The 18,307-nt window shown below is 39.4% G+C and overlaps 1 protein-coding gene across 17 annotated transcripts in view; it reads right to left on the bottom strand.

Annotated features, from left to right (window-relative positions):
* Window positions 1–18,307, bottom strand: part of Tanc2 (tetratricopeptide repeat, ankyrin repeat and coiled-coil containing 2) — a 320,432-nt gene that overhangs the window by 133,542 nt on the left and 168,583 nt on the right. For all 17 annotated transcript variants that reach the window (XM_039086155.2, XM_039086153.2, NM_001191653.1 and 14 more), the window contains one exon: window positions 1,834–2,097. In XM_039086155.2, coding sequence (XP_038942083.1) covers window positions 1,834–2,097 — 264 coding nt within the window. The remainder of the gene's footprint in view (window positions 1–1,833; window positions 2,098–18,307) is intronic.

Raw genomic sequence — 18,307 nt, 5'->3', positions numbered from 1 at the left:
AAAATCCTGTGGCAGGTGCTTAAAAAGTTAAATATAAAATCTAATGTAGAATGGCTAGTACAGTCCTAAGTATCCACCTAAGAGAAATGAAAACATGTCTACAAACTGATATATACATGGTCAAAGCAGCACCATTAGCTACAGAAATAAACTGACTGCTTATCAACCAGTAAGCAAGACTTCTCACGGAGCTCTTCTTCTTCTTCATATATCTTCTGAGTGTAACTGCTAGGTTTTAGGTAATCTACATTAAACTTCAACAGGACCAGTATATGACATGCCCATCGTGGGCTAAACTTCACAGTATCAGTGTGTAACCTGCCCCATCACCATGTGCACTGATTTTAGTTCCAGCACATCCTCATCAATGTCATTCCTTCTAATTGTAGGACTATGATTTTAAGTGGTATTTTATGATTATGGATGGTGAAGGATCTCATAATTCACCCTACTTAGTGAGCCTAGATGGTGGAAGTAGATACAAAACTTCAGTGTCAGAAATGTAAATTTATCATTCAGGACAACAGGAGTAACCAGAAGACAAACATATTCCTATTCCCTGAAAACCAACTTCCACAGAACAACCTGAAGAGGGCTGGGTGAAATATGCAATCCTCTACACACAAGGATCAACATATGTAGAGGACCCCAAGAGAGAACATTTGCTGTCACTATATAAATGTGAAGAATCTTCTAGATGATCCATTCCTTCACCATCATACCTGATAACAGATGTTGATCATGTCCCAGAGATCAGAACCAAAAGAGCAGGTAGGAAAGGGAAATGAGCGGCAAGAAGCCAGCACCAACATATGGGATCATTTCATTTTTGGTTTACAATAGGGCCTTGTATATGCACCTCATGCTGGTCTGGACTTACTACGTAGCTGACATTGGCCTTCAATTCCTGACCGTTTTGTCTCCACCTCCAGCATGTTAGAACTACAAATGGGTAACATCATACCTGGCTGCATAACAAATAATTATTCCTGGGAAGTAAGTCTAATGACAATAAATATTTTATTATCCCACATCATGAAATATATCTGTCCAGACATTCATTTGGAGAGTCAGAAAGGCAAATACAATTTTTATTTTGTAGTTTGGGCAAAGTGAAAATGAGGCTACATCTTGAAAATTTCAAGATGGCTATTCTTTAAAACTCCTGTTTGAATAATTAAATGGCAAAACAGCTGTATCAAAAACATCCCTGACGTCACTGCTGAGTAGCTGCTGAAGAAAAGTGACTCAGTGTTTCAGTTACTTATCCTTCTGTATCATTCTTCTATGACTGATCCTGCTAGTGGCATTTGTACTGGGAAACAAAGGTGCCTGGTCTATACGATGAGAGCAAGAGTTCTGTGAGAATACTGAACTGGGAGAAAAGCTGGGTTTCTTGCCTGCTTGTTTGTTATAACTCAAACAATGGATGGTGACTTCTGATATACAGACTGCACCAACACATGCTTCAATTAAATAATGGTTATTAAAACTCAAGTTCTAAAAAGCTAAGACCTCAAACTAAATTCTTTTTTTTTGTTGGAGTAGCGGGCATTGAACTCAGTATCTTGTGTATGCCATGGAAATGCTATAACTGAGTTACATACCCAGTCCTTAAAATTTTTACAAATGAGACTAACTGATTTATATACTTTATCGGTCATCTCTCTGATTTCATATGAGATTCAGTATATTATGGAAAGTGAGTTAGGAAAGCACTTGATGAAGAAGATTAATTTCTCCTACGTCACACAAAAGGATGACTTGTCTTATTTTTATTCATTATATAGTCAGTAAAACACTATAAAAAAACCAAAACAAAGCCCAACTTACCTGCTACAGAATTTGGCCGAGGCATGAGATACAAAGGAATAGACTGTACAGACTGTGATAAAACTGTTTCTAGATTCCGCTCCGGGATCTTGTTCAGACTGTATGTGGATGCAGCCATGTTTTCATCCACTCGGTACAGACAGGAGTCCATGCTGGATTTTTGAGACTGCCATGGTTTTAGATTTCCTCCAGAGCCCAATTCTTTACCGGCTTCCCCAACATATTTTGTTCGCTCCATGTTTTCAGAATAATTTGTTAATGTTGCTGAAAAACAATAAAACAAATGTTTTAAAAAAACAAAAGAAAAATTAATCTGTTTATGATTAAAAATTTACTGGTAGATAAGAATACAACTAACACTATCTTTCAAAGTTACTATAGTCATTTATCTATACAAGTTTAAAAAACTGAACCCATCAAAATCTTGACTTACATATATATTTAACACTTTATTTAAATGAAACAAGCAAATTCATATATCAGTGCCACGGACCTAGAACAAGTCTTATCAAAGATAAAATTTTAGAATCATTCAAAAGGTACTTACATATTTTTATGGACTGTAAGAGAGCACCAACAGGACCCCCCCAAAACTCTCTCTACTCTTCTCATCTCTTTCTATTCCCTATTTATTCCCTGGTTCATGTTTACACACACTACCACCACCACCACCACCAACAAAACATGTTATAAAAACACAGAGTAACTAAGTAGAGATGGGTGCAGTAGAAAACCACTGTCTGAATCAGAAAGCTGCACAGGTTGCTTGTACATTTCCTCTCAGTTCTTAGCCTTTGCATCACTTGTGAGTGGCTTGCTGAAGAATAATGATTTTAATTAAACCAAATCTGAAAGGTCTTCTAGAATTTATCTAATCTTTCTAATAATTATACATGAATGGAAACATTTTCATAACTTCAGAAATGAAGAGAAAAACAACAGTAAAGTCTAAATTATTGAATTTTTAGAAATAACTATAAGAGTAAGAGATATCATCCCAGGAGAGGTTTATACTTAGTTCTTGTTCTCCTCCTATAATTTGAATGTTTCTGTTGCCAAAGAAAAGAAATAAACATAGAAGGCTATTTCTATAATCCTGTTTAATGATGTTTTCTTTCTGTAAATTTAAGTGGAGGTCTAGATTTTGTAGTACAAAGGAAGATGGATTACAAAATAAAATCTAAACTTTTCTTTAAGGAAAAAAATGAGTTTTTTTCACCATAAAAAGGAAATTATCTGGAAAAAGGAATTAAACTAGACAAGATAAAGAGAAAAGAGACTCAACTGAGAATTGAGGGAGGAGAGAGGGGTGGTAGGGTCTGTAACCCAACACCTGGGATGTCATGGGCGAATGATTACAAGTTCACAACCAGTTTGGGCTACACAGTAGGCTGACCTGGAACATAAGAATGAGACTCTGTTTCAACACAAACCGAAACAAAACCAGAGAAGAGACATATGTTCTAGAGCCCCTCAGGAGAAATGAAATTAGAAATATCATTGAACATTTTTGGGAACCTGTAAACTTTGGAAGTCAAATTCCCATATTTAGTACCCTTTATTTCCTGCATAGTAATCAGTTGTAAAAACTATAAGATATGGACAACTTATGATCACCAAGGGCAGGTGGCTAACAAAATGAAGCAAGGAGAATTGTGTTCCTATATCTTGGACAGATTTTGTAAACAAGGATAAACCAAGGTGAGCAGAAACCAAGGATAAGGTAGGTGTGCCAACTTTGAAAAAGAAACCAGCTGTGGAACCAAGAAAGCCTTTCAAAAGAACATGAAGAACATAGTGGAACATGTGCCCCTGTGGCATGGTGGGGCATCTTTGGGGTTTATTCCCAAGAGTGATATTTCTGGATCTTTAGGTAGGCCTATTTCCAATTTTCCGAGGAACCTCCAAATTGATTTCCAGAGTGGTTGTACCAGTTTGCAATCCCACCAGCAATGGAGGAGTGTTCTTCTTTCTCCACATCTTCGCCAATATGTGTTGTCACTTGAGGCTTTGATCTGAGCCATTCTGACTGGTGGAAGATGCATTTTTCTGATCACATTTCTTTAGGTGCTTCTCAACCATTCGAGATTCCTCTATTGTGAATTCTCAGTTTTGTTCTATACCCCATTTTTTTGATTGGGTTGTTTGTTTTTTTTCTTGAGTTCTTTATATGTTTTGGATATTAGCCCTCTATCAGATATGGGGTTAGCGAAGATTTTTTCCCAATCTGTAGGATGCTGATTTGTCTTATTGACTTTGTCCTTTGCCTTACAGAAGCTTTCCAGTTTCATGAGGTCCCATTTATCAATTCTTGATCTTAGAGCCTGAGCCACTGAAGTTCTGTTTAGGAAATTTCTGCTTGTGCCAATGAGTTCAAGGCTCTTCCCCACTTTCTCTTCTATTAGATTCAGCGTATCTGGTTTTATGTTGAGGTCCTTGATCCATGTGGACTTGAGCCTTGTGCATGGTGAAAAATATGGGTCTATTTTCAGCCTTATTTGTGATAGCCAGAAGCTGGAAACAACCCAGATGTCCCACGACAGAAGAATGGATATAGAAGATGTGGTTCATTTACACAATGGACTACTCAGCTATTAAGAACAAGGGCATCCTGAGTTTTGCAGGCAAATGGATGGAACTAGAAAATGTCATCCTGAGTGAGGTAACTCAGATCCAAAAGGACATGCATGGTATGTTCTCACTAATAAGTGGATATTTGAAAAAAAATTACAGAATATCCAAGATACAGTTCGCAGAACTCAATAAAGTGAACAAGGGCTCAAGTGAGGACGCCTCAGTTCCACTTGGGAGGGAGAAGAAAACAACCACAAGAGGGGAGGGAGGGGCACAGGGGAGGGAAAGGAGAAGGGAGTTGGGGGAGAGAGGAACATGGTCTAATATGGGGTGGGGGGAAAGGACTGAAGCCCTGAGGGCCAGCAGAAAGAATGGAAACAGGTGACCATGGGAGGAAGGAGTTTGGGAGGATCCTCTAGAATGTACCAGAGACCCGGGAAGTGAGACTCTTAGGACCCTAGATGAAAGGCCCTACAGTAGGGAGAGGGAACTTATTGAATCCACCTCCAGCAGAAATACAGGGCATCAAGTGGGGGTGGGGTGGGGTTGCTATCCCACAGTCAAAGCTTTGACCCATAATTCTTGCTGTCTGAAAGAAATGCAGGGTTGGAAATGGAGAGGAGCCTGAGGAAAAGAAGGTCCAGTGACAGGCCCAAGTGAGATCCAGCTCAAAGGGAGGATCCAAGACCTGACACCATTACTGAAGCTATGGAACATTCACAAAAAGGGACGTACCATGACTCTCTCCAAAAGACCCAACAAGCAGCTCAAAGAGTCAGATGCAGATATGACAATGAACAGAAGCTGCTGACCCCTGTGGTTGAATTAGGGAAAAGCTGGAGGAAGCTGAGGAGGAGGGCAACCCTGTAGGAGGACCATCAGTCTCAATTAACCTGGACCCCTGAGATCTCTTAGACCCTGGATCACCAACCAAGCAGCATACACCAGCCGATATGAGGCCTCCAACACATAGACAGCAGAGGACTGGGTTCAGTCAGAGAAGATGCACATAACCCTCAAGAGACTGGAGGCCCCAGAAGTTTAGAGGTTTGGTGGGGTAGGGGTATACTTGTGGAAACAAGGGGAAGGGCGGCGGAGAGGAGGTATGGGATATGGAACTCGTATGGGATGGACCAGGAGGGGAATAAAATCTAGAGTGTAAAAAAAAAAAAAAAGAAAAAGAATAAATGAGAGATGAAGATAACTCAGGGGCCTAAGAGGTAAGGAAATAACACCCAGAAGAGCACACATGTGTATTAAGTAAAACTAGATAAGCTTTAATAATATTAGTAACCACAATAAAGTCATATTTATTACTTTGTAACTTGTACTTTTGGGGGGTGCAGTTAATGAGGATTACACCCAATCATATGTTCTATCACCAATTACACCCAGTACTACATATACTCTTAAGTCGCGTAACTGTACTTCCATTTGGTTAACTTAAGCAGGACCAGGTTACTATCTTCACTTCACACAGGAAGAAATGACACCTGGTAAATCGAGGCATCTAGCCCAGTGTTACTACAAAGCGAGAACCTTTCAGATAACTATTTGGAGCCTTAGTCACTTACTAATAATGTAGCAATTCTTTTGTTGATAATGCCTTGATTCCTGCATTAGATTGTACAATTCTAGAGGGTAACTACTGTACTTTCAGAGTTTTATTTTCATATTTAAATTTAAAAACAGCATCAGGGAGTTGAAGCGATGATTCAGTGTTTAAGAGTATGGTCTTCCCATGTAGGAAATCTGGGTTCCATCCGCAGCACCTGGAGTTACATGACATGGTAACTCACCCCTGTCCAAAACTCAGACTCAGAGCATCTGACAGCCTCTTCTGGGTACCCAGACACATGCATGAAACATAAATATACATGCAGGCAAAACACCCATGCACATAAAAATAAAGGAATCAACCAAACAAACGGCTTACTATCAACTCTACAATTCCACTTGAACAAAGGAGAAACCCGTGAGAGGACACAGGCCAACACCCTACCCCATCTACAAAAAGCACAGAAAAACACTCAACAGTGAACTGTATTTCTGGCTGTGCTGCTCTGGCAGTTTTAGAGGATGCTGCAAATGTTCACAACATGCAGAAAACAAACTGGCCCATTCTTCAGTGCAATTTTTATAGTAATTATACTAAAAATATTTTTACCTAGGGTATAAATATATGTTACCTGGGTAAGCATTTATGTATAGAAATAATTTGCTTTTCAAAAACAAAAACAAAAACCCCTATGTACAAGATGACATATTTTAGTGATGTGTAAGTAAAGTTCTAGAGTACATGTTTGTATGCCAGTACTAGTAAGAGCTCACGTATCTCTAATACTATGCTCTCTTCTTTCAGGTATCTTAAGACTTGGTAAAGCTGTTTGGTTTGTGTTAGAGAAACAAGTGAAAGAGATCAATTAGGCTTCTATTTTAAGGCTATTGCCTAAAAATTAAACAAACTTTGAACTTCTAGATTTTGAGGAGGTGGCTTTCTCAATAATATGTCAGTATTTCAACAAATGAGAACATTTATTGATATGATTCTTTCACACTCAACAAATTTAGTCACTGCTTTGACTAATTTAGACTAGTTGGCAAATTATATGATTTTATTCCTGTTTACCATTGAATACGTTTCCACATTTGTTATAGATCATATTTTCCTTATTTATCTGCTGATGGACATCTAGGCTGATTCTATTTCCTGGTTATTGAGAATAGTCCTAAAATATAACATGGATATACATGTATTTCTGCAGCACGATGGCTGACTCTTCTGGGAATCTAGAACTGGATCAGATGGTATCTATATTTTTAGTTTTTGAGGATATTCCATAATGATTTCTACAGAGTTTACTTACAGTTTGAAAATTAAGCACAAGTTGGTTTTATTGAGTCAGAATCAGTAGGTAGAAAAAAGAATTAAACTCACATGAAATATCAGAAGGTAAATTCTTTGAACAGCTATCACCACTTAAAATTTTAAGCATTTTCACTTATTGGTGCTGCTTTCATATTTGGGTAATATTTAACAAATTTTAGCTACCTACCTATCCAGTAAGTTGTTCTTGTCTATGTGTAAGACGCACTGGTGTAAAATACAAATGCTTAACCCCAGAAGGGCAACTCTGCAGCAAAGAGGTCATACATTTAAAAAGTTAGAAAATAAAATGCAACCTTAATATTCAAGTATTCTGTCACAGAAGCTGGTATAATTTAAAGTCACCACACTGACTGAAGCAGAGAATGCAATGACCTTAAATATTGCCACTAAAAGTTGCATAAGTTCAAAGCTCCTCTAAACCACATAGGTTGGCTTTTTATAAATAAAACATCTATATGTGCAACGTTTCTACAGTGAAGTTAGAAAGGAAAAATGTATATAATCTTTTCCACTATTCCTAATCTTTATTTCTACCTTTTCTAATCTCTCCAGTAAAACAAAGAATAGTGGGAAATTGGTTCTGAGTAAATACGATTCCCCAAGAAAACTGTCTCCAGCTTTCTGCGAAGTAGTATAAAAACTGCTTCTACAGCATGCTTATGTATATCACTGATAGCGTGTGGAAGGGAGGTGTGAGGGTGTCTGAATTACAGTCTGACAAACAGGTTTGTTACAAATAAAATTACCTCTACATTTTGAGACAGATTCACTGAGATGTAACATACCATAAAATATACCCACTATACTATATAATCAATGTATAGTAAATTTATAGACTGATAAAATTATCATTATAATTCAGTTTTAAACATTTCTACTAACCCACAATTCTTTTGTACCTATCTGTAGTTTAACTGCTCTCACTTTAGTCCTAGCAAATTATTAATTTACTTCAATCTCTATAAATTTACCCTTACTGGAACTTCCTATAGCTAGAACCAAATATTACCTCATTTCTGTGTCTAGCTTCTTTCACTTTGCTCATTTCTGAGGTCAATCTGTGCTGTAGTATTTATTAATAGTTCATTTAGTTTTCTAGCTAAATAAATTTCATGGTGCAGTGACACCACATTTTGTGGATTAACTTACACTCGAAGGATATTTGGATTGTTTTTGCTATTGTGAACAATGCTGTCTGGTACTAATTTCACTGTTTCATTTCTCCTGGGTTGATTTCATGTTTACTTTTTCTGTCCTGGGGATTGAACCGAGGTCCTCAAACGTGCTAGACAATTGTGCTACCGTTAAGCCACATGTTTGAGTTCACTCTGTTGCACAGGCAGGCTCTCCTTCAGCCTCCTGAGCAGCTGGGATTCCAGCTGTCACCATTAGTCAGTCTGGATGTGGGCTCATTTTTTCCTTTTGATCTATGTGGGTTTATGTTGTTGTTGTTTGTTTAATTTATTGTTTGAGAATTCAATACAGGTATTCAATGTGCTTCGCTCAAATCTGTTCTTCGCTGTTTTCCTCTAGTTCCTCCTACACTCTGCCACCCTCTATTCCAATACATGCCTTTCCTGTTTAAACCTGCTAAGTTCACTTAGTGCTGCCAGCATGCACACAGTATGCGTGTAGGACTATCCAGAAGGACATGGACAATCATCTACTAGGAGTTGCATCTCTGAAGAAAACTGATTCTTCCTCCCCTGTAACCATCAACCGCCAATAGCTTCACAATTATGGGTATGACTTTGTGAACCCCTTCCTGACTCAGGCTGAAAATTCTGGATGGCTTAAACTTGTCTTTTGGGCCAGAGTCTCATTCTGTAGCTCAGATTGGCCTTGAACTCAGTATATACCCCAGACTGACCTCAGACTCATGGCAACTCTCCTGCATTGTACATATTTGTAATTCCAGCACTCAGGAGGTAGCAGGAAGATCATGAGTTCAAGGACATTAATGGCTGCACAGCAAGTCCTAAGTTAGTCTATATGAGACTCTGTTTCTCCAAAAAAAAAAAAAGTTTAACTTTGTAAGAAACAACCAAATTACTTCCCCAAATAACAGTATCACCTTTACATTCCTATGGGTAATGTATAAGACATTATGGTATTATCATATTTGGATATTTTTTCCTTTAACAGTGATTCTGTGGCTGTGAAGTAATATTTCATTGTGATTGGTTTGTACTTCCTTAGTAATCACTAGGGATAATGATGTAATGGTAATAAGCACTTTTCACGGGCTTATTAACCATTTATCTATAGCTTGTTTGGTGAAACATCTATTTAAATCTTTTGCACATTTTAAAACTTGTTTTTATATTTTATTTTGTGCAATTATTAGATTACATTGATTTATTATTCTACTCTTATTATATCTATTTTCACATTTGTTTATTTTGTTTGTGTTAAGTCTGTGGGGGTGTGCATGTTATGGTCTGAGTGTGGAGGTCAAAGGACAATTTTTTTCACAGTTAGTTCTTTCCTTCCATCTCAAGAGTCCCAGAGATCTCCCACACCCGCGGATCCCGGCCCGCAGCAGCTCTCTGCTCCCAAACCCCGTGGGAGAGAGACCTCACCGCCTGATCAGGTGGGCACTCCTGAGGCTGCAGAGCGGAGGAGACCACCAACACTGCCCACCCCTGCCCACATCCCTGGCCCAAGAGGCAACTGTATAAGGCCTCTGGGTTCCCGTAGGGGAGGGCCCAGGAGCGGCAGGACCCCTGTGCCTGAGACACCGCCGGAACCTGAAGGAAACATACCGGATAAACAGTTCTCTGCACCCAAATCCCGTGGGAGGGAGAGCTAAACCTTCAGAGAGGCAGACACGCCTGAGAAACCAGAAGAGACTGCACTCTGTGCACATCCAGACGCCAGAGGAAAACACCAAACGTCATCTGGAACCCTGGTGCACGGAGGCTCCCGGAAAGAGCGGCGCAGATCTTCCTGGTTGCTGCCGCCGCGGAGAGGACTTAGGCAGTACCCCACGAGCAAACTTGAGCCTTGGAACCACAGGTAGGACCAACTTTTCCCCTGCAAGAAACCTGCCTGGTGAACTCAAGACACAGGCCCACAGGAACAGCTGAAGACCTGTAGAGAGGAAAAACTACACGCCCGAAAGCAGAACACTCTGTCCCCATAACTGGCTGAAAGAAAACAGGAAAACAGGTCTACAGCACTCCTGACACACAGGCTTATAGGACAGTCTAGCCACGGTCAGAAATAGCAGAACAAAGTAACACTAGAGATAATCTGATGGCCAGAGGCAAGCGCAGGAACCCAAGCAACAGAAACCAAGACTACATGGCATCATCGGAGCCCAATTCTCCCACCAAAGCAAACACGGAATATCCAAACACACCAGAAAAGCAAGATCTAGTTTCAAAATCATATTTGATCATGATGCTGGAGGACTTCAAGAAAGACATAAAGAACTCCCTTAGAGAACAAGTAGAAGCCTACAGAGAGGAATCGCAAAAATCCCTGAAAGAATTCCAGGAAAACACAATCAAACAGTTGAAGGAATTAAAAATGGAAATAGAAGCAATCAAGAAAGAACACATGGAAACAACCCTGGACATAGAAAATCAAAAGAAAAGACAAGGAGCTGTAGATACAAGCTTCACCAACAGAATACAAGAGATGGAAGAGAGAATCTCGGGAGCAGAAGATTCCATAGAAATCATTGACTCAACTGTCAAAGATAATGTAAAGCAGAAAAAGCTACTGGTCCAAAACATACAGGAAATCGAGGACTCAATGAGAAGATCAAACCTAAGGATAATAGGTATAGAAGAGAGTGAAGACTCCCAGCTCAAAGGACCAGTAAATATCTTCAACAAAATCATAGAAGAAAACTTCCCTGACCTAAAAAAAGAGATACCCATAGGCATACAAGAAGCCTACAGAACTCCAAATAGATTGGACCAGAAAAGAAACACCTCCCGTCACATAATTGTCAAAACACCAAACGCACAAAATAAAGAAAGAATATTAAAAGCAGTAAGGGAAAAAGGTCAAGTAACATATAAAGGCAGACCTATCAGAATCACACCAGACTTTTCGCCAGAAACTATGAAGGCCAGAAGATCCTGGACAGATGTCATACAGACCCTAAGAGAACACAAATGCCAGCCCAGGTTACTGTATCCTGCAAAACTCTCAATTAACATAGATGGAGAAACCAAGATATTCCATGACAAAACCAAATTTACACAATATCTTTCTACAAATCCAGCACTACAAAGGATAATAAAGGGTAAAGCCCAACATAAGGAGGCAAGCTATACCCTAGAAGAAGCAAGAAACTAATCGTCTTGGCAACAAAACAAAGAGAAGAAAAGCACACAAACATAACCTCACATCCAAATATGAATATAACAGGAAGCAATAATCACTATTCCTTAATATCTCTCAACATCAATGGCCTCAACTCCCCAATAAAAAGACATAGATTAGCAAACTGGATACGCAATGAGGACCCTGCATTCTGCTGCCTACAGGAAACACACCTCAGAGACAAAGACAGACACTACCTCAGAGTGAAAGGCTGGAAAACAACTTTCCAAGCAAATGGTCAGAAGAAGCAAGCTGGAGTAGCCATTCTAATATCAAATAAAATCAATTTTCAATTAAAAGTCATCAAAAAAGATAAGGAAGGACACTTCATATTCATCAAAGGAAAAATCCACCAAGATGAACTCTCAATCCTCATCTTCGGTTGGTTTATATACAAGTGTGCAATTTCTAGGCTTGAAAGTAAAATGATGCTATCTGGTGCTGGATAGAGGAGCCTTATTTTTTATTATGGCAGCTTGCTATTTTTGTAACATGGTGATTTGGTTGAACACAATAAAGTACAGTAGTAACTGATCTCCCCTTCTTCCTGGATGAGTGAGGAGATGATTAAATGTTGATGTCAACATCCTTGAGCATATTCAGATGAGCTTCTGCTTCTGTTGAAAAGGATGCTGTGTTTGATTGTGGTCCGAAGCTTTGAAGCACTACTTGGCATCTCCTTCCTTGGAGGTCTCACTGTTTAAACATAACAGATTTGATAGCTTGTTGGTAAGGTGAGGTCCAGCTTGTCTCCACTAGGTCATCTTCATGTGAATCCGGTGGTTATACGGTTTTGTTCTAGGGATATTTCATTTTTTTAATAACGGTTTTAGCTAACATTCATGGAGAGAATGAATCCTCAGAACTGTGCCACTAATGAAAGGAAATCCTGTCTAGAGTATGTTTCTTTACAAAGCTGTGTCACACCATCCTTTGGGCCCTCTGCTGGAAAAGTAGAATCAAGTCTCAAATAATGCCTTTTAAATTGTATCCTCTAGTATTATAGATGTAGGACAGTACTGTATCATACCTCTGTGGATGTAAAATAGCTTGTACCTGCTTTATGATACGTAGTAGTGACCGTGCTTTATCAGAGCTGTTTTTAAACTCTTTTTTCTTTTTTCTTTTTTTTTTTTTTCGGAGCTGGGGACCGAACCCAGGGCCTTGTGCTTGCTAGGCAAGCGCTCTACCACTGAGCTAAATCTCCAACCCCCAGAGCTGTTTTTAATGATGTTGCTCAGAATGTTTTCTTTCCAGATGATGATTGAGAAGCTAATTTAAAAAAAAAAATGGTGCCAGGTACCACAAGAGTAACAGAACTGTGCTGTTTTCTCGGGTTTTGTTTTTTTACTTTTTTTTTTTTTTAATGGAGTGTGCTGGATGTCTCTACAGTTTTGTTCAGATGACTGCAGAACCTGGAAAAGCTGTTGCTGCTGTTGCTGCATAACACACTGCTATTATTGGTCTTTTTATATAAATATAAATATATATATACAGATATATAATTTGAATTTTTTGAAACTTTAGCTGTGCTGTCAACTTTGGAAAAAAGTATCCCCGTTTACTGTGTTGAGTTGGCACTGTACAGAAATTAACAGCCATATTGGTCTAGAAATGTTGAACTTAAGTTTTTTCCATTTGTACGGGGGTAACACACTGTATTAAATATGTAAGGTCTTATCTACGTGGGTTTGATTACAAAAACTAATAAAGTATTCTCTAAATTTAAAAAAAAAAAAGAGTCCCAGAGATCAAAGTCAGGTTGTCGTGCTTGGCAGCCAGTACGTTCCTTCATCCACTGATCCATATTACCAGCCCATAATTAAAATTTTACTGATAGGTATACTGACTGGTTTTGTGTGTCAACTTGACACAAGCTGGAGTCTCTCTTGAGGAAATGCTTTCATGAGATCCAGCTGTAGGGCATTTTCTTAATTAGTGATCAAGTGGGGAGGGCCCATTGTGGGTGGTGCCATCCCTGGGCTGGTGGTCCTGGGCTCTATAAGAGAACAAGCTGAGCAAGTCAGGGGAAGCAAGCCAGGGGAAGCAAGCTAGTAAGCAGCATCCCTCCATGGCCTCTGCATCAGCTCTTGCTTCCTGACCTGCTTGAGTTTCAGTCCTGACTGCCTTTGGTGATGAGCAGAAATGTGGAAGTGCAAGCTGAATGAATCCTTTCCTCCCCAGCTTGCTTCTTGGTCATGCTGTTTGTGCAGGAATAGAAACTCTGACTACAATAACAGGTAAGACCCTTGGGTCATCTGCCTAAGAATAAGTTTAGAATTTTGAAATTTATTGTAATAATTAGAATCATAGTTTTTGAAGTCATACAAACCCAAGCCAGTTTTGGTTTTGCCTTTTACATCTAACACCTGTATGACTCAGTGTACGGGCCAGTTTTACGTCAACTTGACATATACTATAGGCATCTGAGAAGAGGATTGAGAGATTGCCTCCATAAGATCAAGCTGTAGGCAAGCCTGTAGAGCATTCTTTTAGTGAGTGACCGATATGGGAAGGCCCAACCAATTGTGGGTAGTGGCACCCAGGGCTGGGGTGGTCTTGGGTTTTATATGAAAGCAGGCTGAGCAAGCCAAGAGGAGCTAGCTGGTAAGTAGGAATCCCCCATGGTATCTGCATCAGTGCCTGCCTCTGGGTTTCTGGTTACTCTGAACTCCTTCCTTGGCTTTCCTTAGTGAACTGTGACTCCAGAAATGTAAGCCAAATAAACCACTTCTTCCCCAAGTTGCTTTTGGTCATGGTATTTAATCACAGCAATATAGTAACCCTAACTAAGATGTCATGAGAGCAATTATTTTTCAATCTCATTTTCCTAAGGTTATGAAAAAATTCTATCTTTATTATAGTAGAGTATACAAAGTTGTTTTTCAGCCTGACTGAAAAGCACTCTATGCTTCTATCCACAGATATTTGGAAACCTGGTACTGGCTAGTGACCAAGACAAAGGCAGGTAAGTGGACAAAGTAAGGTGCTGCCTAAAGTTTGATACTTCCTTTGGTGAACCCTGGACTAACTGTTTACTCACAGCTTATACCTGACGGATTTAGACTGTGATTTGGCTATTTGGCCAAAGGGCATCACTGATTTCAATGAAAAGTTTTGGAAGCTCTCCTTGTCAGCAAGACTTTCGGTACAAACCTTGGTAGATTATGCTCAGGTCAGAGCACGAGATTAAGGAATAGCTTCATCTGGAAGTGCCTTAGGGCCCCTTGTGCATGTTTGCCCTCTCCTTTGCTCTCCAGTACCTTCATACAAGGGTTGAAAGCATTTTCTGGCAAATGTTATGTGTCCTTTCAATGATCTGATTCTATTAGCTCTCCATAGCTTTCTTAAAGGATCATAACACACTGTAAGAATTCAATGATTGTATCTGGACACAGTCTCTGCTTAGCAAGTGGTTATTAGCCTTATCAGGTTAATTATGCAAGAAAAATGCCATTTGTTCTTTTAAATCATTTTGATGAACAAAGTGTCCAGATTGTTTTTAAAAAACACATTATGCAATATGAATTTGGTCAATGGCTACCCAAGATCTTCTAATGATAAGTATTACAGGGAGACAGTTTGGAAAGATGATGGGCTTGAGAGTACAGGACTAGTACGGTTAATAGTGTGTGGCACATTTCTGAAACAAGTGTGTAAGAGTAACTTTTATTCTAATGTAAATGGTGTTTTTATTTCCACGGTTGAAGTATGAGATGAGAGCTGCACCCGAGATGTGCAAACACATGGCTTGGGCTGAGCCCAGAGCACTTCCTTCTGTTCTAACTCTCCCTAGATCTAGGCCTGGAAGCTTCTGTCTTCATGCAGTCTCCATCCTGTCTGCTAACCTTGGCCTGGAATGTCTTGGTTTCTGAGACCTGGCTGGTTCAGTTCAGCCGTTCTGGCTCAAACTCCTCTCCAAGCTGACTGATTCGAACCGGCTTCTCTTGGGCTTCTGACTGCATTGCTCTGCTTGGCCTTAACCAACTCTGGCAATTTGTTCTAACCTTCTGGCTTGTTCTTATTCTCTGGCTTCAACTGCCTCTGCTTAATGAACTGAACAGAATTGAATTCAACTCCACTGCACTGATTCAACTGAATTGTACTGTACTCAGTGAACTGACGCCTGGCTTCCATTCTGACTCTCCTTACTCTTTTATGTCACGTCTCATCCCTGTCTGTTCTTATGTAAGTTGGGCGTATCCTAACTCTGACTCACTCTGTCACTTTGTCTGCCCCTTAACAAGATGCCACTTTCAAGCATGGCTGAACCCTTCTACAACCTAACCTTATCTCCATTGCTATGGATTAAAAGTGTGTACTCAGGGCATCTCTACATCCCAGCCAGATTACAAAGATCTTTGGATGTGATCCGTTGCCAAAGCAGCCATGTTACTGGATTAAAATTCTTCTGCACAAGTGAGAAAGGCATGAAAATGCTAATGCAAAATATCTACTGCTCAGCAAATGACTCAAAGGGCAACTTGGATGAAACAATGAACAGCATTCTGCTGGAAAAAATATTACTAAAGGAACAAAGGAGGAGTTGTTAATTTTGCTTTTTTGGCTACAAATTGAAACATAATCATTGGATAGTGGGCATGACCACGGATACTTGATCTTTATAAGCATTTAACATATAAGGTTATGGATATAAAATCAAATTAAAAAACCCCCACAAGATTGAAAGAAAAAAAAAACCTGAAGATTTGACTAAAGGAAGACACAAAATTTTAACTCTTCTGGAGGGAACTGTGATTTCTAGGTAAACATAAGTCAAGAAACCAAAACAGAGTCACAATTCAGTTCATCTTTGCTACACATCCATTCCAAAAAGATCTAATCAAAGCTTGGTATGAAAAAGGAATGCTAGAAATCATATACATCACAAATTTTTATCTCAGACTGGAGATATCAAAATTATTGTTTAAAGTAATGCAACAGTGATAGATTATAATTAGTAGTATGGTTAGATACAACATTTTATACTAATCAATAAAAATTAAAAACATGAAATTTTCTGCAAGTATTTGACAAATCACCACCTCAGACTTGAGGGGTACTGTGACTTTGGGAAGGAAGTTATGAGGCCACAGAGAAGGTTTTCTGTGGTAGATACTTTATCATATGAGGTGAATAAAGACCACATAACATCAAAATACCTAGTAATTTGGAAGTTTTCAGGACTCCAGAGATGACATTTTTACATTTATAATGTTTAAAATGGCATTTCTAGTTTCCTGTTTGTTATAAATAGGATTTGAAGTATTTTGGCATGTTTGCCAGAGGCTGATGCTAGGTGTCTTACTTAGTTGTTTTCAATTTAACTTTTGAGACAGGATCTCTCACTGATGTATAGCTTACCAATCAGGTCAGACTGACTGGCCAGTAACCCCCAAGGATCCTTCTGTCTCAGTGTCCCCACTCCAGGGATCAAAGGAGAACATCATTATCATCATCTTCTTTTCTTTTTTTTTTAAATCTTTGTACTATTACTTTATTTTTGACTTTTTTTCATCTTTATTAACTTGAGTATTTCTTATTTACATTTCGATTGTTATTCCTCTTCCCAGTTTCCGGACCAACATCTCCCTAACCCCTCCTCCCCCCCTTCTCTATGGGTGTCCCCCTATGAGGTCAGAGTACAGGGTCAGTCCATGTATAGTCTTTAGGTAGTGGCTTAGTCCCTGGAAGCTCTGGTTGCTTAGCATTGTTGTACATATGGGGTCTCGAGCCCCTTCAAGATCTTCCAGTTCTTTCTCTGATTCCTTCAACGGGGGTCCTATTCTCAGTTCAGTGGTTTGCTGCTGGCATTCGCCTCTGTATTTGCTGTATTCTGGCTGTGTCTCTCAGGAGTGATCTACATCCGGCTCCTGTCGGTCTGCACTTCTTTGCTTCATCAATCTTGTCTAATTGGGTGGCTGTATATGTATGGGCCACATGTGGGGCAGGCTCTGAATGGGTGTTCCTTCAGTCTCTGTTTTAATCTTTGCCTCTCTCTTCCCTGCCAAGGGTATTCTTGTTCCCCTTTTAAAGAAGGAGTGAAGCCTTCACATTTTGATCATCCGTCTTGAGTTTCATTTGTTCTAGGTATCTAGGGTAATTCAAGCATTTGGGCTAATAGCCACTTATCAATGAGTGCATACCATGTATGTCTTTCTGTGATTGGGTTAGCTCACTCAGGATGATATTTTCCAGGTCCAACCATTTGCCTACGAATTTCATAAAGTCGTTGTTTTTGATAGCTGAGTAATATTCCATTGTGTAGATGTACCACATTTTCTGTATCCATTCCTGTGTTGAAGGGCATCTGGGTTCTTTCCAGCTTCTGGCTATTATAAATAAGGCTGCGATGAACATAGTGGAGCACGTGTCTTTTTTATATGTTGGGGCATCTTTTGGGTATATACCCAAGAGAGGTATAGCTGAATCCTCAGGCAGTTCAATGTCCAATTTTCTGAGGAACCTCCAGACTGATTTCCAGAATGGTTGTACCAGTCTGCAATCCCACCAACAATGGAGGAGTGTTCCTCTTTCTCCACATCCTCGCCAGCATCTGCTGTCACCTGAGTTTTTGACCTTAGCCATTCTCACTGGTGTGAGGTGAAATCTCAGGGTTGTTTTGATTTGCATTTCCCTTATGACTAAAGATGTTGAACATTTCTTTAG

This window comes from Rattus norvegicus, chromosome 10 (genome assembly GCF_036323735.1).
Source record: "Rattus norvegicus strain BN/NHsdMcwi chromosome 10, GRCr8, whole genome shotgun sequence".
Classification (NCBI taxonomy): domain Eukaryota; kingdom Metazoa; phylum Chordata; class Mammalia; order Rodentia; family Muridae; genus Rattus; species Rattus norvegicus.
The sequence above is the reverse complement of the archived record's forward strand: the minus strand, read 5'-3'. Positions and strand labels throughout refer to the sequence as shown.